General features: G+C 35.5%; 1 protein-coding gene across 7 annotated transcripts in view; it reads right to left on the bottom strand.

Annotated features, from left to right (window-relative positions):
- Positions 1-23,249, bottom strand: part of PDE10A (phosphodiesterase 10A) — a 531,531-nt gene that overhangs the window by 132,612 nt on the left and 375,670 nt on the right. For all 7 annotated transcript variants that reach the window (XM_064486482.1, XM_031456668.2, XM_031456666.2 and 4 more), the window contains one exon: positions 14,769-14,897. In XM_064486482.1, coding sequence (XP_064342552.1) covers positions 14,769-14,897 — 129 coding nt within the window. The remainder of the gene's footprint in view (positions 1-14,768; positions 14,898-23,249) is intronic.

Raw genomic sequence — 23,249 nt, 5'->3', positions numbered from 1 at the left:
TCAGCTACGTGCTGCCGCTCAGTTTATCTTCCTGCTTCACAGAAAACGTGTTTGGCTTCATATTAAAGGTATCCCTGAATATAAGAGGCACTCCTGAAGTGCCTCTGTTGGGGCTGTGACCATTGTTGAAAATGTGCTTTTTTTCTTTAAGTTGAAGATAAAAAGTCATGTGACAATTTTTTCCTTTTTTCTTTTTAATATTCTCATCATTGCCTGGTGATAGTTCTGGCAGGGAAAAACTATCTAAGGACCATCTTAGGGTCACCTTTTTCAAACTGCTCATTTACTTCTTTTATTGGAAGCTCTACAGTGTTAAGTTGTCCTGAAAGTTTGGAAGGTCTATTTCATAAAATCAAAAAGGTGAACAAGAACTCAGGGTTTTTTTGTTTTTTTTTTTTTTCCTTTTCTTTGTTTCCCGAGTCTACACTCAAACCACAGGAGCACTATGCTGCCTTTTCAGTTATAAAAGTCTGTTCGATAAAAAATCCTGGAGTCCCCTGAGCCCATTATCAGTGCTGCATGATGACGTCTGTCAGGTTCTTTCTGAAGAGTAACTAAATACCTCTTTGTTCAAATACAATTCCTTTTGGTTCTCACAGGAAGTGAACAACAGTTTCAGGCATATTCTATTGAAAAATCGGAATAGATGGACTCATTGTCAATGTGATCTGAATTTGTTATAACTTCCAAGAATTAAGTCACACAATCAACTGCAGGTACCCCTACACGTTTAAAAAGACTCCTGATTATCACGAGGAATTTCAGACCACAGAGAAGGCTGCCTGAAGTGAGCGCTCTGCACAGCACCTGAGCAAGAGACGACCTCACGCGGGGCGCTGGCACGGGGTTCTAAGGGTCCCTGCGGACTCGCTGGAGCCCCGAGGGGACTGTGGCTGCAGACCTGTGAGACGCAGCACTGACAGCCCCCATCCCTCCGGCCCAGCGCCAGGCAGAGACCACACAGCGAGGCAGACGTGTGTATCTTTCGAAGTCGTCGCAGGGATTTGTTTTAGGTTAGTAGTCAGTCTGTCATTGGATTCATTAAACAAACGTTCACTGAGTGTCCCGGGCACTGAGAAGGAAGGTCAGCCGGGCACGCTCTGCCCCCAAGGGGCCGCTGCTCCCGAGATAAGAGGCTCAGCAAAGTCACCGTCGGGGGGCGGCCGGGGGCAGACGGCTGACTCCCAAACCTCAGGCTCTGGGCAGAGCTCTCAGCATGTGTTTTTGTGGTTAAATGTTTATGAAACTGGTAAAAGCCATGCATTTTAACCGCAGTTGATAAACACTACTCTCTCTTTTCACTCTGACCTCCTCTCTGACACACTTGTGTCATTTTGAGCAGCAATGGCGTGGCCATGGATTTATAGGATCCAACAGAAGGGAAACTGACTCGGCACATATTTAATTTGGATTTAGTGGGATATATTTATGAGTTTCCCAGTCACTACCTCTAACATACCCTGTGCCAACTCACCTAGGACACTGGGTATCAATGATACACTGGTTAACATGTGCTGTCAATACAAAAAATAAATAAATTAAAAAAAAAAAAAAAAAACAAGAACACTTGAAAAGCTCTTAACTATTATAGCTTATATATGAAGGAAGTTTGAGGCAGATTTTCCCAAATTTGACAACAATCTTAAAATATTTCATAGCATTACCTATAATGAGTTATAAAGCTAAAAGAAAATTTTCTAAATTACCAACATTTAAAAATATTATTTTTCCCAATCATGTTAACAGAAGACTGAATTATCTTTCATCCTCTCTATGGAAAACGATATTACAAAGTCATGATATAGAGATCCAGAAGTATGTATACAAAATACATGCAAAACCAGTACAAGAAGGATGGTCAGAAAGGTAGTTAATGTAGAGTTACGTTAAATTTCTGGATTTGCGTGATGTTTTCAACTTTTAAAGATTCTTAATTTAAGGTCACTTCTTTTCTTGATCCAAAGAAATAGTCACTTTTATACCTACTTTTCTTTACAGTCTCTCTCTCTCGAGCCTCACAAAACATGGACTTAGTCCTATGCAGGCAGGGATGCTGTGACAGAAATGGGCACATCTAAATCAACCCAGGAACGTCCCCTGAAGACTTCCAAAAACATGTAACAACTGAATTGAACTTAAAAAAAAAATCTTTTAATTAAAAAAACTGTGATAAAATTCACATAACATAAAATTTACCATTTTAACCATTTCTAAGCATACAGTTCAGAGGTATTTTGTATCGTGACATTATTGTGCAGTCAATCTCCAGAACGTTTTCATTTTGCTAAACTGAAACTCTGTACACATTAAATACTAATTCCCCATTCCTCCTTCCCCTCAGCCCCTGGCACCAACCATTCTACTTTCTGTCTCTAAGAATTTGTCTACTCTAGGTACCACATATAAGCAGAAACACACAGTACTTGTCCTTTCATGACTGGCTTGTTTCATTTAGCATAATGTCCTCAATGTCCTCAAGGTCCATCCATGTTGCAGCAGGTGTCAGGATTTCCTTCCTTTTTAAGGCTGAATAATACTCCATTGTATGTATGTACCACATTTTGCTTATCCATTCATCTGTCATTGGACACTTGGGTTGCTTCCAATATCTGGCCATTGCAGATGATGTGATGTTATGATGTAACAGATCTATTTCAGTTTCCCCACCTATAAACTGGGGATGATAATAATATCCTTCTCGTAATATTATTGTAAGAATCAGCTGAATTAATAAATGCAGAACACTTAGAATGTCAACACTTCGTTGACAAATAAGTAATACACTAGTATTTGCTATTATTATTTGAAAAATTAACCTTTTACACAAATTTGTAACTCTTTACTTCTTTTTATTATTTGAGTAAATCAACTTTTTTTATCCATAGGAACATCTGCTAAATTATTATTTTTTTCTTAATAGCATAAAAATTAGTTTTTTAAATTTTCTTTTTATAAAGAAGTATATGGTTTTTCTGCAATCTTATGGGCTTCACTATATTCATTCGTTCCTTCTTCCTATAAATGTTTACTAGCCAGGCACTAGTTTTATTTCATAAAACTTTGATCAATTTATATCAGTAATCTTCCGCTTTACTGAAACTTTGCACTGTTCATATTGTATTTTTTCATTCAATGATTAATTAGAGCAAGAATCCTACATAACAAGATACTGTTCTAGGAAATAGAATGCAATTCTTAAAAATAATTTAAATATATGCTATATGTTACATTTTTAAGTGTATATGGGGAATATATGTCTTTTTATGTGAAAAAATATAAGAAAAAATATTTTACATCTAAAATCATTCTTTTTCTAATTTTCTCTTTAGAGTTTCAAACAAACAAAAAAGAACTGAAGTCAAATATCTTAGAAATAGTCAGTAATTTAACTTATTTTAAGTTTCCTTTCTTCGTATGAGAATTTCATACAATTTATGGAGAAAGTTCCAATAGGACTTACCCTAGAACTTAAATTTTGTAGCCTCACAGTAAAAGGTTGTATAGAAAGCTGGATCAGCACTACAGTATGAGGACAATTATAAGCCAGACTGAAATCTGAGTGCCTCCACTGATGTCTAAAAGACATTTCAAGGCTTTGAGAAACATCATTAAGAAGACCATCTCAAATAACTCTCATACAGATAAAATTAGGAAAATAAATATGGCGTTTATAATACATATTTCAGATAAGGAGTTTTGAGTATGATTGATCTAAGGACCCTTGACTTCTAAAACCCTCAGCCTGAGATTAATTTCTAAAACATCCCTGGAATTAATGGTTCCTTTGCTGATTACAAGTTCTTCATGTTTACAGCTACTCCAAGATAAAGCATTCCCTTCCCCATTTTTATCATTTCCTGTTCAACTGTTTTGGAAGTTTGAGAACCATCCTTGTTTTGTTATGTCTCTACTCAATGTTCTGTGCTTTATGAGTCATTCTTGATAATGTTTCATGATTTACACAGATTAAAGAAACGAGCTCTTTCCTTCTTCGTCAATCTTGTTCACTCAATGCTCACTTTTCCCCAAATACATTCAGTGTTTTACCACTAGGTTTTAAATGGTGCCCAAGCCAAAAGGAGCATTTATTTACTCCACTTGAAAATATTAAAGTCATATAGGTTCTATAAAAAGTTTCCAACAAAGCTTTATTTCTTGATATTTCATAAACACTAGAAAGATACACACTTTTCGCCTCAATTTCAAAATACTGAGCTACTGCATTAAGACATCTGCAAGTAAGTTATCAGATACTTGATACTGGCACAACAAACCATCAAATAAATGTGCTGATGAGTTCTGAGAAGATGACAACTGACCAGAGGTCGAAACTTCACTGTACTGATTTTTTTTTCACACCAAAAAAGACATTCTAGATTGTGAAAATACATTCAAAACATGCTGCTCTCAAGATAAAGCCCAAAGCCCTTGACCATGACCAAAAAGGTCTTGCAAGAGCAATTCTCTGCTCACATCCACATCCTCTTCCTCCACAATGCTCTAAAAAACCCCCTTCCACCTCTGGAGTCTTCCAACTCTTTCTCGCTCTCTTCTATCTAGCAAATTCATCCTTCAGACCTCAGCTTACTTTCTACTGTCTCAGAGAACCCTTTCCAAGTCCCAGACAAAATGAGATCCTCTTGTCAAATGCACTAGTCAGACACCAACCTTCCTTTTTAGCACTTTCTAAAAAGAATTTTCTAGTTTTATTGATATAATTGACATACAGCACTGTGTAAGTTTAGGGTGCACAGCGTAATGATTTGACTTACATATACTGTGAAACGATTATCACAGTAAGTTCTGTTAGCATCCATCATCTCATATAGATACAGTTAAAAATTTTTTCCTTGTGATGAGAACTCTTAGGATCTAGTCTCTTAACTTGCATCGATATCACACATCAGTGCTAACTATAGTTATTATGTTGTACATTACATTCCTAGTACTTATTTATCTTATAACTGGAATTTTGTACCTTTTGACTAACTTCATCCAAATTCCCCCTCCCATCAGCTGACCCCTCACCTCCGGAAACCACAAATTTGATCTCTTTTTCAATTCATTTTTTTGATTCCACATCAAACTGAGATCATACAGCATTTGTCCTCTGTCTGACTTAGCAGAATGCCCTCAAAGTCCATGTTGTCGCAAGTGGCAGGATTTCCTCGTTTTTAATAGCTGAATGATATTCCATTGTATATATATACCACAATTTCCCTACTTAATTGTCTATCAATGGACATTTAGGTTGTCGTGATGTAACGTTAGACTATTGTAAATAATGCTACAGTGAACATGGCAGTGCAGACATTTCTTTGGCATAGTGTTTTCATTTCTTTGGATATATTCCCAGCAGTGGAATTACTGGATCACATGATAGCTGTATTTTTATTTTTATGAGGAACCTCCACATTGTTTTCCATTGTGACTGTATCAATTTACATTCCCACCTCCAGTGTACAAGGGTATCCTTTTCTCCACATCCTTGCTAACATTTGTTACCTTGTCTTTTTGACACTAGCCATTCTCACAGGCATAAGTTGGTTTTGATTTGCACTCCCCAAATGATTCTTGATTTTGAGCATCTTTTCATGTACTTGTTGGCTATTCAGGTATCTTTTTTGGAAAAATGTCTATTCATGTCCTTTGCCCATTTGTAAGCTGGATTATTTGCTTTGTTTTTATTTTTGTTTTTTGCTATTGAATTGTGTAGGTTCCACACATATTTTGTGTATCCATCCCTTATCAGATACTGTTTGCAAATACTTTTTCCCATTCCATAGGATGCCTTTGCATTTTGTTCATTGTTTCTTTTGCTGTGCAGAAGCTTTTAGTTTGATGTAGTCCCACTTGTTTATTTTTGTTGTTGCTCGTTCTTGGAGGTGTCATATCCAAAATATCACTGCCAACACCCATGTCAAGGAGGTATTTTTCCTTTGTTTTCTTCTACGAGTTTTATGGTTTCAGGTCTTATTGAGTCTTTAATCCATTTCAAGTTAACTTTTATGAATAGTATAAGATAGAGGTCTAGGTTTTATTCTTTCATGTGTGAAAATCCAATTTTCCCAGTCTCATTTATTGAAAACTGTTTATTCTCCAGTGAGTATTTTGGGTCCATTGTCCAATATTAGTTGACATATGTTTTGGTTTATCTCTAGGCTCTTGATTCTGTTTCCATCTGTCTGTTTTTGTGCCAGTACCATACAGTTTTCATATCTATAGCTTGAAATTAGAAAGTGTGATACCTACCATTTTGTTCTTTCTAAGGATTGCTTTGGCTATTTGGGGTCTTCTGTGGTTCCATATAAATTTTAAGATTGTTTTTTCTACTTCTATTAAAAAAAGCCACTGGAATCTTGACAGGGATTGTGTTGAATCTATAGATATTAATTTTTCTTATCCACTTATTTGTGTCTTCTTTGATTTCTTTCATCAATATCTTGTGGTTTTCAGAGTAGAGATATTTCACCTCCTTGGTTAAATTTATTCCTAAATAATTGTATTGTTTTTGATGCTACTGTAAATGGGATTGTTTTATTTCCTTTTAAAACAATATGCTGTTAGTGTATAGAAACACCACTGATTTTTGTATCCTTCCATTTTCCTGAATTAGCTGATTAGATCTAACAATTTTTTGGTGGTGTCTTTAGTATTTTCTATATATAAAATCATGTCATCTGCAAATAGAGACAATTTTGCATCTTCCTTTCCAATTCTGATACTTTTTATTTCTTTTTCTTGCCTGATTGCTCAGACTAGGACTTCTAGTACTGTGTTGAACAGGAATGGTGAGAATGGGCAGCTTGTCCTGTTTCTGAGAACAGGAGAAAAACTTTCAACCTCAATACTTTTCATAGCTGTTTTAAGATGAGGGGACTGAGCTGAAGGTGGTAGAAAGGTACAAACTTCCAGTTATTAGATAAGCTATTATATAAGTGAGGATTCAACGTACAGCAGGATGACTATAGTTAATACTCTATAGTATATTTGGAAGTTGCTAAGGGGGTAAACCCTAAAAACTATCATCACAAGGAAAAAAATATATAATTGATTTAAATAATTATAGTTAATTACATACTAGCTTTTGCCCCGTTTAGACAGTAAGTTTCATTACAACAAATTCATGTTCAATGCTTATTAGCAAATGCTAAGCACACAGGAGATATCTGGTAAGTTTGAATAAATTTATAAACCTAAAATGATGACTCTGGGACAAAAATTGGGCTGTATGCTTTGCTAGACTCCATTTTAGCCACCAACTGCCTATGTGATAGGAAGCTAACACATTAGGGCAGGGGGAAGGGAGAGGCAGGAAAAGCCAATAATAAAGGATTAGTGAATACAGAATAAATGTTTATTGTCCCTTGCCACAGAAAAGTGGCCAAACAAGCAGAGGTATTTGGTTTAAACTGAATTAGAATTATTGAAAACTGGGGCAAATCCCTCCATACAAGAAAAACTCCAGAAGTTTTCTTTTAATGTTTCTTCTATTTCTTTCTTAGTATAAAAGCAACATGTATAAGAATAATATAAACATACCTATGAATCCCCTAAATCAAAAAACAACCAGAAATATTTTACTAGCTCCCTGTCTATGCATTTACATGTAATTATTATCTTGTGAAAAGGTGATAATATAGTCTGTTTTGCACCTCACCATACTTTAGCAAAGCTGTCAATTAAACATCTATTTTGGATTTTCACATTGTTTCCACTTTTCCTATTACAGTCAACGCATAACGTGAATAAATAGCTAAAATGAAATGAGTAGAAAGACAAAAAATTTAACACCAATTTCTCCCATTCTTAAAATAAGAAAAAAATGTTTTCAAGATGTGAAATCTGTAGCAGCAAAATGACTCCACGGCATATCAAAATTGCCAGCCCTTCAAAAGCAAGCAAAAAAATCCAAAAACTTAAAAAAAAAAAAAAAAAGAGGGACTAAGCGTATCCATTTTAACCAAACATCTATTTGAACTGAACTGTTGTGTTAGCCAGCTTGCTTTCGACCACCCTACTGCTTCCTATCAAATTGCTTCTACCCAGAATTTTCTGTGCCAAATCCTCCCTCTTCAGGCCCTCCCAGGAGCAGGTCAGCAGGGCCTGCAGCCCTGCCTTGTTCCTGCCACTCCCCCAGCCAACAGCAGCTCCACTCGTGCTCTTCCACAGGCCCCCCAAGACCTGGGACAGCGGTTCTCGAAAAACACTAGCTTGCGTTAGAACTACCTGGAGGGCTTGTCAAAACACAGACTGCCGGTTCCTCCACAGGCACTTCTGACTCAGGAAGCCTGGGACGGGACCCGAGCTACGGCATTTCTGAGGGGATCCTAAGTGATGCTGACGTTAAACTAAGGATGACACTTTGAGAAGCAGTAGCCTAGATCGACAACCAAGTCCTGCAAAAGCCTTCTCCATTTCCATACCTCTTAACGACCCGCACTCTCACAAGTGATGTCTTGACAAACTGTACCACACAATTTAACCCTCAACTGTACACCCTCAGTTGCTGTACTCTCATGGTTTCATAGCTTTTTTCCACACCACAAGGTCCTGAGTCCCTCAAGGGCAGTAAACACAAGAAACAGTGCTCCTGTGACTTGCAAAGAGCCCAGAACACAGCAGATAGGCACACATGATTAATATAACACACAGGCCCCATCTGAATGGCTAAAAGCAAACTGTGTGGATTTTGGTGTGGACTCAAGCAAATCTAATTCTACTAAACATTTCTATTTGCTAGACATTATGCTAGGTATTTTCAAATACACACAATCAACAAGTACTGAATTAATCTTATTCTCAGATTATGTGGCCTTGAGGGAAGCAAGTTTACATTCCTTGTTCTCCAGTTACATTCCCATAGTAGGTACTACACAGTTACCTGTCAGCTGGCATACTGAGTAACTAGCTAGAGAAATGAGTAGTACCTGGTCACATTCCAGCTACAGCTCACCACTCAAATCAGTGTTTCTGGAAATGATTATTCAACCTCTGGTCAGATAATCCAGATTAATGTTAAATCTTCAGGAAGCTTTTAAGGGGTAAATTAAAACACATACACATACATGTGCACGTGCATGCACACACACACACTGAGAAATGGTTATACCACTTATCTTTCACAGGCTTTTATTTTATTTTTAAAAATCTGTGTCACATGAAACAAAATTTTAAATGCTGGAAAAAATTCTACTAAATAGATGCAATGACTTTTACTACACATCTTTTTCTATAACATGTTCAATTAACAAATACAATTTTCATAAAAAAAAACCAACAAAAACGAAGTATTTTCAAAATCTATTAGCTCATAACATTTTCATTAGTTAAAATCCCCTGCAAGCAAAATTTTTACTTAAGAAATGTAGTAACAATGTTGAATACACAAATAGTAGCTACCACTGATAGGAACTTTCCAGGCAGTATAAAAACTGCTTCAGAAACCAGTCTACCTGTAACTAATTTTATCTGAATTAGTTTCAATCACTAACAATATTTGTGATGATCTTAATCTTTTAAATGATCAAAGTCCCAGTCAGCTTGATTGAGTGCTAAGGAGCCTAAACACTCTCAAAAAGAATGTATCACAGAAACATCTTTAACAGTAACATGTGCAACTAACAGAAGTAATGAGACACGTCAAGTCAACTCTCTACAAATGAATGAATGTCAACTTTATCCTCCTTCTAGGTACCAGATGGCGAATTCATGTTTATTTATAGTTCCGATCAAGGCACTGAATGTGCAACACATTTTCTGGTTTCCAAAAAAAAAAAAAAAGAAGAAGAAGAAGAAGAAGGATATGAAAGTTCTATATGAAAATGTAGTTTCAATATTTGAGACAAAGTAATTTCAAGGAAAAGAGAGAAAGTGCCCAAAGTGAAGTTCCAAGGAAACCATTCCAATTATGTATTTTTTCTTATTCATGGTACGTGCTAATAGTTAACACATCATTTATTAGTCTCTTACTTACTGAAATCTAACATTGTATGCTTTGGCAACGTGATTCATGCCTTGTTAACTTAATGTCCTGCTACATTATATACACCATCACAGAAACCATATGCTATATACTAAGTAGGACAAATGCTACTTAGGTCCTATTTTAGGCTGTATATAGTTAAGTTTAGGGGCGTAATTTAAATCCCACTAATTCTAAGTATGAAATAACTAACAGTTTTATTTGAATGAAAATTAAATCTCATCTAGAGAATCATGGAGAGGTGAAAAACCTGGTGACTACATTGAGTGAAACAAGAAACCATTCATGTATTTGTTGCAGGCAGTTGACGGCACCAATATTTTCATTATCAAGTATTTGACATTTACAGGTATACTTGATATTCATATGCTCTGCTAATATATTTTAGACATAGAAATATGATAATAATAATTATTACTGGCCATAAAAGATGACACTGCTACTCATAATTCTTAAATTATTTGGGTTCAAACAATCACCCCATTGAATAAATAGCTTCTCCTTAGGAAATAAATATTAGTTAGACTCTGAGGGTTTTAAACAAAATCTACATATTTTAAATGTTATTCTATTACCAGAAGATGTCAGTCAGTTATGGTGACTTCCAGTGTTCTCACTTCTTCATGTACCCTTTCCTAATTCCACCAATATCGCCACCTAGTAATTGTTAATAAGAGGCCATTGCTGAGAGTCAAGGTAATGATTCTTCCTGCACTGAAATACTGGAATGGTGATACGGCTGTGAAATTGTTTTCCATCTTAATATGTTCTTACAAGAAATGCAAATGGTTGGATCTTCATCATATCCTAATGCTTATTTATTAATTTTAAATTCATAGTTTGATATGAATTTAAATAGTTAAATAGTTTAGTAATCTGAGTCTTGAGGAGTACCAGCTGAGACTGTCAAATTTACTCTGCATAAAAATTATCATAAAATATAACATTTAGTAAAACAATTCATGACTTTGATAACTTTCTTCCATTCCTAAGTTTTTCCCAAATGGAAGTATGGTTGTGTGAGTGTAGAGGCTTCAGTGCTTTCTGAGGAAATTTTTAAATATCCTCTAAATGAATACATGAGGTTATAAAAGAAATAAATGCTATCTCTTATTTCCAAACATCACTAAAAATCAATTGTTTGGAATTTAGGATCAGAGGTCAACCTTCAAAAGGTAGTTTGTCTCGGAACTATGACTGAACTTCACGCATTTGAAATGAAAATGGTATGAAAGTGAGAAAATTAAACTGAAAACAGTAACAGTAAAGACTTCTGAAATTTAAAATCTCTGAGGTCATGTGGTGGTGGCCACGTTTCCCAAATCCACTTCTCTTCAACACAGAACAGAAGACTCACTGTGTCCCATCCTTCACAAGACCACTCTGGCTCAGACAGAAAGCAGAAACTTCTGTCTTCTTGTATTTGTTGAACTGTGAATTCCTTAGAAAGTTAATAATCCCAGTACCCAAATGGTGCCTTTAATCCACTGATTAAACGAAAAATGTTTACAGAGCCACCTGTTATGCATCAAGTGTGCTGTGAGGTGAAGGATACAAAAATAACCATGAATCACCTAGTCCATGACCTCAGGTTGCTCAGAGAGTTACTGTCTGGTGATTCTATGAAGCACAAGGCTCTGGACCTTCGGTGATCCTTTAGCGTCCCTTGGCTCAGCTTCAACACCTACAAGTGAACCTGGGCTTACCTGCTCTTCACTAATTCAGCCAGATGTAAAACGGTGAATGTATGTGAAATGCTCTGGAAGTTACAGCTGCTCTATGGTCACACAGTACTGATCCGCAATAAACATCACTGCAGTCCAAGTAAAATATGCCAGGCATTCTCTACTTTTTAAGCATTTTGCCTTCTGAGCACCAAGCAAACAACAGTTGCTGAATAAAATACTAAATGAATGAAGAAAAACTAGCTTTTTTTGATAGCACAAAGTCATCATTAAAAACACTTAAAAATAAATAAATAAACATAAAAACACTTTCAAGCAGTATGAAAACTGGCCATTTTGAAGGCAAATATAATTTTGTAATTTAAATAACCATGCCTTTATTTGTTTATTTAAAACTTAACTTTTCACATACGATCTTTCTCTAAGCAGAATATACATTTACACGATTTTCTGTCTCCTCAGTGTAGATCATTTCCATGTGAGGCTGTTTATCAGTGGTTAAAAAAATAAATAAGATAAATATTTATAATGTACAAAGCTTTGTACAATTCCAGCACAGTTTTCCTTACTTCATTTTCTTTTTACTAAACTGACACAAAATGAAACAATTTGGATAGCCTTGTCTTATTTTTAACAAACTATGCTCCAAGACTTTCTACCATGCTTTCTGTTTCTGGGGCCATGCATGGAAATGGAAACACTCTCAAAAAATCCTCCCAACAAAAATTTTCTTCCTCAGGAAATTTTCAATGAAGCAATTTGGAAGTAGAATAAGGCCTATGTGAGAAGAACACAAAATTTTAAAAAATAATAAGAGGGTGAGGGAAAATAAACAAAATCCTTCAAAGAACCATTACTTTAATCCACACCTATATAAATAAAATAGAGATTTAACTGGCTTTCCATCTTTAAGAAGACTGGAAAAAGAAAAAAAAAAGGACACTATGAACTCTTCTACAAAACAGAATCAGACTCGCAGACGTAGTAAGCAATCTTATGGTTACTGGGGGAAGGGTTTGGAGGGGGTGGGAAGGGGTGGGGAGTTTGAGATTTGCAAATGTTAGCCACTATATGTAAAAATAGATTAAAAAAACAAGTTTCTTCTGTGTCACACAGGGAACTATGTTAAATACCTTGTAATAACCTTTAATGAAAAAAATATATGTGTGTATATGCATGACTGGGACATTGTGCTGAACACCAGAAATTGACACATTGTAACTGACTGTACTTCAGTAAGAAATAATTAATTTTTTAAAAAAGAAGAAGAGGACTGGGCAATGCTTTCATCACACAAGTTTAGTGCTAAACCTCATTTTTAAGCAGTCTGTGAGGGCCATGCTATAGAATCCCACTGAATACAAAGTGGATGTAATGAGATACATTCTTGTGATAAGCTCCCTTGAGGAGGTCCCAGACTGCACAGGCAGAATTAAAGGTTCCTTCTAATACCCTTCCACTGCAAACCGCTCACATCCTTACTACCGCTGGTGCATTCTGCAGTGTGGCTACCTCTGTGCCTGTCCCAACCACTAGCGGATGTGGACGAGCCCAGGTGGGCATCCCATTCAGGCTCTTCACTGTCAGTCTCATCAACAGTCTCCACCCTTCCACAGGGTTGCTGTCAAAATCATCTCCTTATAAGGACAAGTTGCTCCTTCAGCATAATTGAACATTATTTCAGTTACACATTACTATCCTTAATAATCATTTAACTCTTAAGCATATGTATTAAGCAGTTTAAAGTATTATTTGGTTAATTAATATAGAAAACCAATTTGGAAGCTATAGAATGTCATCCAAATATTTACAAAAATCTAAAAGTTATCTACTGCTGCAACACTAAAACAGTATGCAAATTTTTTTCATTTTCTAAGAACTATACTCAATTTCACATCTCACAGATATCATATATTCTTGCACTAAATTGCTGAAATTTGCATCTTTATATAATATTCCTTAAGAACAACTCAGTTAAACTTTTGAAAGTGTCAAACATCTCAAACTGTTTTCCAATGTGTAAGCTTGGTAATGGATGAAATACACCACGTCAGATTTTGTTCTCAGTATTACTGCCATGATTGTCTTGAACAGAATATGCCTCTCTGACTTGTGGGCAGTTCTCTCCCTCTCTCTCTCTAAATCCACATGTACATGCATACACATTTCACGCACACCCACACACAGGCACCTTAAAGACAATTTTGTTTCAATACCAAAAGCTCTCTTTTTAAAAAATTTACCTCTTTTTATTATAAAAATTACATAAGACAATTGCAGAAACTCTCAAATGTAGAGTGAGGAAGATCTGCTTCAAGCAGCACACTGGTGGCACAGCTCCACCAGCGTAACATTTTACTGATGGTCATTTTCCAATTTTAAATGTAGCATTTTTATTATACTGAATAAACTTCCAGAAAAATAGTGTATATATTTGTGTTTTTAATATAAAAGTTCTTCATATAGTTAAAATCACATATAAATTCTAATTTCTACTGTAAAAGCACATTCATAGAACTGAGAAGTCATATTTGGCCAACTATAAATTCATTTAAAGCCAAATCCAATATATTAACATAGATTCAACTTGAGGAGAAATTTATTTGACTTCACATTCATTTTGAGTCCACTTTTCTTTGTTTCATAATTATAACTGTATCTTAAGTTTGAGTGTAAATGAAATGTTTCATGCAAGTCAAGAGTTCTTTTCCTACTGTGAACATGTAAAAATTGTTTGCAAAACTCATTTTGCAAAATGTAATAATATAAACAATATTTGAAATATATAAAGAATATTTTATAATCATTAATAATAATCATAAAATAAAGTCTGATACTGATCTCTGCATTTTTAAACGTGGTCATGAGTAAATAAATTTTCAAGAATTCTTTGCCAAGATTTTTTTAGTTAAGGATCAGTCTTTTGTATTTATTTCTCCTCAATCTAATTTATTTTATCTTTTTAAACAGAATAAAACTCTTACAGAATTAAAGTACAAATATTTGTCTTTATTTTACTTTCTAGCATGTATTAAATATTTGTTTTTTGTTGCTATAAACTAGAAAATCATCCACACTCGATCTGAATGAGATCTTACCTTCTGGTTTGTTGTTTTTCCTCTTCAGCCATTTTTCTACAGTCTCTGCACTAACACTTTCAGATACAAATTCATCTAATACCTGGGGGTGAAGAGAAAGATACGCCTTCACTTTTTCATCTGTCAGACCTGTAAAAGAATTGAAAAGAATAGAATTAACCAATATGACATCTTCATTCACATCAAAGGTATAAAAAAAACTGACACATTATACAGACTGATTTAACATATAATTTTTAAAAAAAGATTTATATACATATAGTGGAATATTACTGATCCATGAGAAGGAATGAAGTTCTAACATACAAGAACCTTAAGAATATGGTCAATAAAATAAGCTAAACATTAAGGGCAAAAGTTATATGATTCTGCTTATATGAAATACCTAGAACAGATAAATTCATAGAGACAAATTAGATTAGGGGCTTCCAGGAGCTGAGGGAGAGGAGAACGAGGAATTATCTGTTTAGTGCATACAGAGTTTCTGTTTCGGGTAAAGGCAAAGTTCTGGAAGTAGGTGAGGTGATGGTTGCACACACTGAGTATAAATAATGACACTGGTTATACACTTGATATGATTAAAATGGCAAATTTTATGTGATTTATATTTTACACTATGAAAAAGTAGTAAAACAAAACAAAGTTGAACTTTAGCAATTTAAACCAAAGCCATTACATCATGTCACAAAGTTGTTTCCAACAACACATTTTAGTGTTATATTTGAACTGATGCTTGATTCTAGCGTTGTGCAATGAAGCCTTACAACGTACTTATATTTTTTGGTAAGTAATTATCATAGATTTAATACGTAAGGTAAGTGAAACTCAGGCAATAGTACCAAACAGGAGAATTAAGCCCTGGTGCATTTTAGGTGCTAATAAAACATGTGTAACAAGTTCTTCTCTTTTACTGTTTACAACACAGATTATCCTTTTTCTCAGGGCCACTAAATCCAATGATATAATTAGTGTTCAGTTCAAAATAATCTGAACATTTTGTACTGATGCTCTATAGACGTAGTCAGTTTCACTGAAATAACTTCCATAGTCAGATAACAACTGTTGAATATACACAGAATTTTCAAACAAAAAATTTTACATATTTTCAAGTAGAAAACATGAAATCATATGTGTTCAAACTGCTTCTTCATGTTGGTATGCGATTCCATCAAGCGCCTCCAAGCCACAATCTGGCTATCAATACTTACTGCTCAGTGGCTGTAATTATTTGGGCTACTATATCCTCTCTGTCAATTATTCAATAAATTACCATCCTTAGGCACCGTTAGATGAAAAAGGCAATGCAAAATTGTACTTTTAGACACAGAAAAGAAAAAAGCAAGCACATGAAACAATCTGGATAGGCTCGTCTCATTTTTAACAAACTGCGCTCCAAGACCTTCTACCACGCTTCTGCCAGAGCAAGTGTATCTTTATGACTTCACGGAACAGGCTGCATGTTTTCACCACCAGACAAGGCACAGATTTTATATGTTAATTTTTATGTTAATTAATTCTGCTGGATATTAAAATCACAGCTGTATGATTCCGCAGCTGGTATTATTGAGAAGGCAAGTGATTCCTTTCAACAAATTCAGTATTTAAATAGTTAATTTAAACTATACAGATACATACGTATCTCATATGTATAATACATAATTACACAGTTGTATCAAATAAAAGAAAAACAAGGCCCTGCCCGTGTTCACCCTGCAGAAGAGCAATGACATAAAATTCAATTTGAGAAATTCTACAAGTTGCTAAAAACAAGGGACTTACTCAAGTTAAGAGAGAGCTCTCTTGACAAAGCAAGTTACCATCCCCAGATACAAAAGGCATAGGATATAGGAATAAGCTGACAGCTAATTTGACCTCAAGAAGACAAAATAAATGTCATACTTTATGTCCTTCATAGTGGTACATACTCAACATCTGATTCCTTAAAACACAATGACACAACGCAGCTCCTATCCTAACTTCCCATTCTCTCTTTACTTCTGCTTTCTCTTCAATAATGTATGATAACAAAATCTGAGTCAGGAATATTAGTATATTTTTTATCTCTAGTCTTTGGAAATTCTTCCATCACCTCAAGCTCCATCTTGACTCAAAATCAAATAAGTCATCTCCTTCCTACTTATTCCCAAAGTGATTTTAACTCTCAACTTTCTTTCTCTGTTACTATTACTTCTCCATTTCCACCAAAATCCAGGCTGAAAACAGTCATAATTGATTCACTGTTACTTCACTTCATCTTAGTGCATATTACACGAGTCCTATTTGCCAAATTACATATTAGCTAAAGGAACTGTATCTAAAATATACAAAGAAAATAATGCCATTTGCAGCAACATGGATGGACCTACAGATCATCATTCTAAGTGAGCCAGAAAGAGGAAAAATACCATATGGTATCATTCATATGTGGAATCTTAAAAAAAAAAAAAGAAAAGAAAAGAAAAAGAAGGACACTATGAACTCATCTACAAAACAAAACAGACCCACAGACATAGTGAACAATCTTATGGTTACTGGGGAAAGAGGATGGGAAGGGATAAATTTGGGAGTTTGAGATTTACAAATGTTAGCCACTATATATAAAAATAAGTTTAAAAAAAGTTTCTTTTGTAGAGCACAGGAAACTATGTTCAATATCTTGTAATAACCTTTAATGAAAAAGAATATGAAAACAAATATATGTACGTATATGTATGACTAGGACGCTGTACTGTACACCAGAAATTGACACATTATAACTGACCGTACTTCAATAAAATAAATAAAATTAAATAAAATATACAAAGAATGATTAAAACTCAACAAGAAAAAAACCCAATTAAAAATGAGTTGACAAGATCAGACAGCAGCCAAGATGGCAGAGCAAAAAGACCCTGAGCTCACCTTCTCTCACAAGCACACCAAAATCACAACTCTCTGCATAACAATCATCAATGAAAAGGACTGGAACCTACCAGAGACATAAAGAAGGAACTACAATGAGACCAGTAAGAGGGCTAACTCGCGATGTAATCAAATCCCACATTCCCCGGCGCCCGGGGCGGGGGTTGACCCACAAAAAATTACGTTGCACAGATTCTCCCACAGAAATGAGTTCTGAGCCCCAGGTAAGGTGAGTCCTGTGTGATCTGCCTGGGAGAGGATTCTTGAAAGTTTGTGCCAGATCTTCATAGTCTTCACCCGGTGCCCCTTCCCACTTTGCTGACTTGACATTGCATCCTCTTTTGTGATAAGAGATCTTAACCATGAGCATGACTACACGCTGTGTCCCGGAGTCCTCCTAGCAAATCACCGAACTTAGAAGTAGTCCTGGGAATCCTCAACACAGCGACCCTCTTTGTTAAGTAAATTAATCACTGAGTCATTATTTGCCCTATGTGATTTTGCAGATGTAGAGATGTAGCGCTGCAAACTGTTCCCGGTCCTTAAAGATCAGAGATGTACCCAAGTCAGAAAGCAAGTGTCCAAGCAAGGGACCCCATCTTTCCATTCCCCATGGCTCCTCCTCAAAGTATCCGCCCTGAGACCAGATGAGATTCATTTCTTTGTTATATTACGTTCATGTCTCTTTTTCCATCTGAAGAGTTTGAATGTCTATATTCAGTTTTCTGAAAAATGACAATTTCTTTACTATTTGAATATGTTTTTCTAATTCTGACATCCTTCAATACACATATAATATAGCTCCAATTCTGGAACTAGATTCCTGTGTATACAATAATATGAAAGTCTTTATGTCAAAGTTCTTCCCCACAATGTGCTGGTGTACAAGAGTTTATAAGTATAAGGATTTATTTAGCAGTTCCTTTTAGCCATTTATCAAATAAGGGAAGCAATTAATGGGCTCTACAGTTAATTTCCTTTTTGGCTTCTATATTTAAAAAGGCAAAGTCCTTTATATGCAATGAATAGAGGTCATCATGTGAGAGAGGTAAATGATTTTCAAAATCATTAAAATGGCTCCAAAGTTACAAAACAAAAATGAATACATGAGATGCTTTTTTGGATTATGTCAAACCCCACAGCCAATGACACCATTCTTTTTAACCAAGGAGGACAAACAGGGAATAAAGTAAAAACAAATGCCATATTGTTTTTTCACAGAAATTTCTAAAAAATCTTAAAATTTGTTCAGCCCCACAAAAGATCCCAACAAGCCAAAGAAATACTGAGAAAGAACAACAAAGCTGAAGACATCACAACTCCCAATGTCAAACTTTATAACAAAGTTACAGTAATCAAGACAGCATGGTACTGGCACAAAAACAGACACACAGAATCAATGGAGCAGAACTGAGAGCCCAGAAATAAACTCTCAAATATACAGTCAACCAACATTTGACAAAGGAGTCTAGAAGACTCAATGGGGATAGATCATCTCTTAAATAAATGGTGTTGGGAAAACCAGATGACCCCATGCAGAAGGACGGAAGTGGACCCCTATCTTAGACCACTCACATAAATCAACCCAAAATGGATCAAAGCCTTAAACATAAAGACTGAAACCATAAAACTTCTAGAAGAACACATATGGAAAAGGCTCCTCGACATTGGTATTGGCAAAGATGTTCTGGCTATGACACCAAAAGCACAAGTAACCAAAAGTAAACAAGTGGGACTACATCTAACTAAAAAGCCTCTGCACAGCAGAAACAATCAGCAAAACAAAAGGCAATCTATAGAACTGGAGAGAATATGTGCAAACTGTCTACCTGCTAAATGGCTAATATCCAAAATATATAACGATTCACACAACTCAATAGCAAAAATAAATAAATAAATCCAATTAAAAATGAGCAAAGGACTTCAAGAGACATTTTTTCAAAGACATACAAACGGGTCAATAAATGAGGGCATAAAGGTACTAAACATCACTAATCATCAGGGAAATACAAGTCAAATGGCAGCGAGGTCACCTCACACCTGTTAGCATGTCGTCAAAAGGACAAGAGATAATAAGCGCTGGCAAGAATATGGAGAAAAGGGAACCCTTGTGCACTGCTGGTGGGAATGTAAACTGGTGCAGCCACTATGGAAAACAGTATGAAAGTTCCTCAAAAAATTAAAAATAGAACATGAGATCCAGCAATTCCATTCTGGATATATATATGAAGGAAATAAAATCACTGTCTTGAGAAGATATATCTATAACCCCATCTTCCTTGCAGCATTAATCATAATAGCCAAGTCATGGAAACAACTTTAGTGTCTATCAACAGCTGAGTGGATAAAGAAGTTGTGGTACACACACACACACACACACACACACACACACATGGAATATTATTCAGCCATAAAAAGGAAGGACGATCCTGCCTTTTGTGACAACATGGATGGACACTGAGGGCATTATGCTAAGTTAAATAAGCAAGACAGAGAAAGACAAATACTGTATGATTTCATTTTTATTTCATTGTATGTGGAATCTTAAAAAGTCAAACACGAAGAGAATAGAATGGTCATTGCCAGGGGCTCAGGGTTGGGGAATATGGGAGATGTTGATCAAAAGATAGAAACTTCCAACTATAAGATAAAGAAGTGAGTAAGTTCAGGGGTCTAACATACAGTGCTGTGACTGTAATTAACAAGACTATATTATACACTTAAAAGTTGTTGAGAGTAGGTCTTAAAAGTTATCACCATACATGCACAAATACACACACACACAGGTAATTATGTGAGAGGTATAGAGGTGTTAACTAACATTATTGTCATAATCATTTCTCAGTATCTACATATATGAACTTATCACGTTATATACCCTACAGATACATGAGTCAATAATACCTCAATAAAGCTAAAAAAACTAATGCCTTGTAGTAATTATCCTTACCTTCTAACTATCTATATAACCTAAATAGTTTCTTCTCACCCAAGTATAACCCTACTGACACGTTTGTCTATGACCTAAAAAGCAGTCATTTAATGAACCTTGGTTGAATATACTGATTATGACCTACATAACTGATTATTCATTCCAAGCGAATTAACAGCCTGAGGAGTGCATTGGCTTCAAGAGAAGACATTGTTTCCATGGTTTGTAATTTGCACTTATCAGAAGGCAAATCCCACACCAATGTACTTATTAACCAAAATGAAATTAATTATGTGTTTTCCCTTGGCAGAGGATATCAATGAAATTTTCCTTAACTGAGAAAACCAAATAAAAACTTAAACTGCTCAAAGCAACAAGAAAAAGATGAAAACAATAATTTTGGAGTAGAACTATAAAGGTAAGCTTAACCACACCAAATCTTACCCTTCCCATGCCTCAGAAAATGACACCACCAAAGTGCAGCCTGAAATGAAGGCAGACATTCAGGTACAGACTGCACAGTTGTAAAGAATTTAAAACTCTCACCTCTTTGACTCCAATTCAGTTGTAAATATAAAGTAAACTGGTGGGAGACAGCATATCTTGGCTCTCCCGGATCTGTGTCACCAGATGCATGCTCAGATATGGGCTTATGTTCCTTTAAAAAGTCACTTAAACTCCTAAACCTTGTTGTCCTCACAAACAAAAGATGAGGTCAACAATAGTACCTACTCCACAGGTACACAATACATGCAAAGATCTGCATGCACAGTAAGTGATTAATAAGTAATTATTTAATAACATCCACCTTCATCGAAACAGTGGGCATCTTTTTTATCAAGAAGTATTATGAGATTTAAGGTTTTTACAGAAATCTAATCATATTACTATTTAAACGTAATTTGACTTTACAAAACCCACATTTACCTATATTTAAGAAACATTTCACCTAGGTGTGTTTCAGAAGAGTAACACGGTTTACATATAACCATGAGCTTAAATTGAGAACTATCAAATCCAGAAATTGTCTAGCTAACCACCATAGTAACTAGAAACTGTATTTGAACACTAACCTCAAAGGAACCGAGGCAGGTCTAATTCGTGAGCTTCCAGGCAGGACCACACAGGGCTAAGTGTCAAAGGCTGGATTAAGTCAACCAATTACTGGGCAGAGCCAGAGGAATACAGAGGCCATGGGTAAGTATATCACACAATGCAGAGGGCAAAGTCAACCAAAGACAAATTTGTAAATGAGCTTGAGAGCTGTCTTGGAGGAAATGATCCCTGAATCAGAAAATGGGTAAAAATAGGAAAGGAGTAAGCAGCTTAGAGGTAAAGACAGAAGTAATCCTAGAAAGTTCAAGGCTTTTGCCTTGAAGACAGCTGGGAGGGAAAAAGCTCCTTTTTTTGGATGATGGTGACATGGTTTAAATGGCTCCAGATTCTGGACAGTTGATCTGGATTAAAGGCACAAAGGTTGAATAGTCACTGCTTTTGGAAAGTAGCAGGTAGAATATGTTATTAACACAACTCACATGGTGACATTAACCAACTGACTAAGACCAAACTCTGTTGCCTGAAAGGGAAAGTGGCTTCTCAAATGTGGGGCACTAGCCACCAAACGCCAATGAACTGAACACTAAATACGTCCTGCTCCTTACTCACGATACCCATGACAACGCTGGACACACACTTCAGCTACCAGAGACCAAGTACAACTACACATTTAAAGCAACAATAATAGGAAAAAATTAAAATCTACCACTATATACTGAGATTTTTCAGTAAACACTTGATAAAATGTTTTTTAAAAAGCAATGATAAATACTCCCACAGAAATAAACCTTGTAGAAGTATACTACGTTTTAAAAAGCTTTAAAATATTTGGAAAGGAAAGAAAACAGGTTTCATGTGATGTAGTTTAATCTCGTGAAATGTAAAGTAGAAAAATAGAGAAAAGAGAAACACGAAAAAAGAGATCATATAATAAATACACAGGCAGACTTTTAATGAATAACCTCAGTGTTCACTGCTTTAAAACTGGGATTTAGATAAGACAAGGAGAAAAACAACTGTAATTTCTTATAGCCACTTCACACCCTGGTGAAAAATTTTTTTAGGTATTCACATTAGCATTTCACTTATTCAAATTTAAATGAATTATATTCTAAAAGTGAAAATATACAAATCTATACGTTAAGGAATTCTATAAACCATTCCTTTTTACTTGCCTAAGGAGATTTTTTAAAATCATTGTATTCATATACAAATATGAAACAAAGAAAATCAAAAATAAAAGTTTTCTCAAAATGACAAAGTCATACTTTTTTTCTTTGCTAGAAAATTTACTAGGGGACTTGAGACCAGATATAGAGAAGCAAGATGGCGGAGTAGAAGGACGCTTGTAGCTCACCCTTTCCCATAAGTACACCAAAACTCACATCTACGGACTCATTCAGCCAACAAGAGCACCTACTGAACTCCGACAGAACATCACCCTCTGCGAAACACAAAGATGCCAAAAACCTGGCAGGAGAAAAGGAAAAAAGAAAGAAGAAAAAGCAAAACAGTGCAGGACTAGTCCTGCAGGGAGGGAGCAGCAAAGGAGGACCGGCGTTCGTTCGCTGGGTCTCCCCCTCTCCAACAGA

Source organism: Camelus dromedarius, chromosome 6 (genome assembly GCF_036321535.1).
Source record: "Camelus dromedarius isolate mCamDro1 chromosome 6, mCamDro1.pat, whole genome shotgun sequence".
In the NCBI taxonomy this organism is placed as follows: domain Eukaryota; kingdom Metazoa; phylum Chordata; class Mammalia; order Artiodactyla; family Camelidae; genus Camelus; species Camelus dromedarius.
The sequence above is the reverse complement of the archived record's forward strand: the minus strand, read 5'-3'. Positions and strand labels throughout refer to the sequence as shown.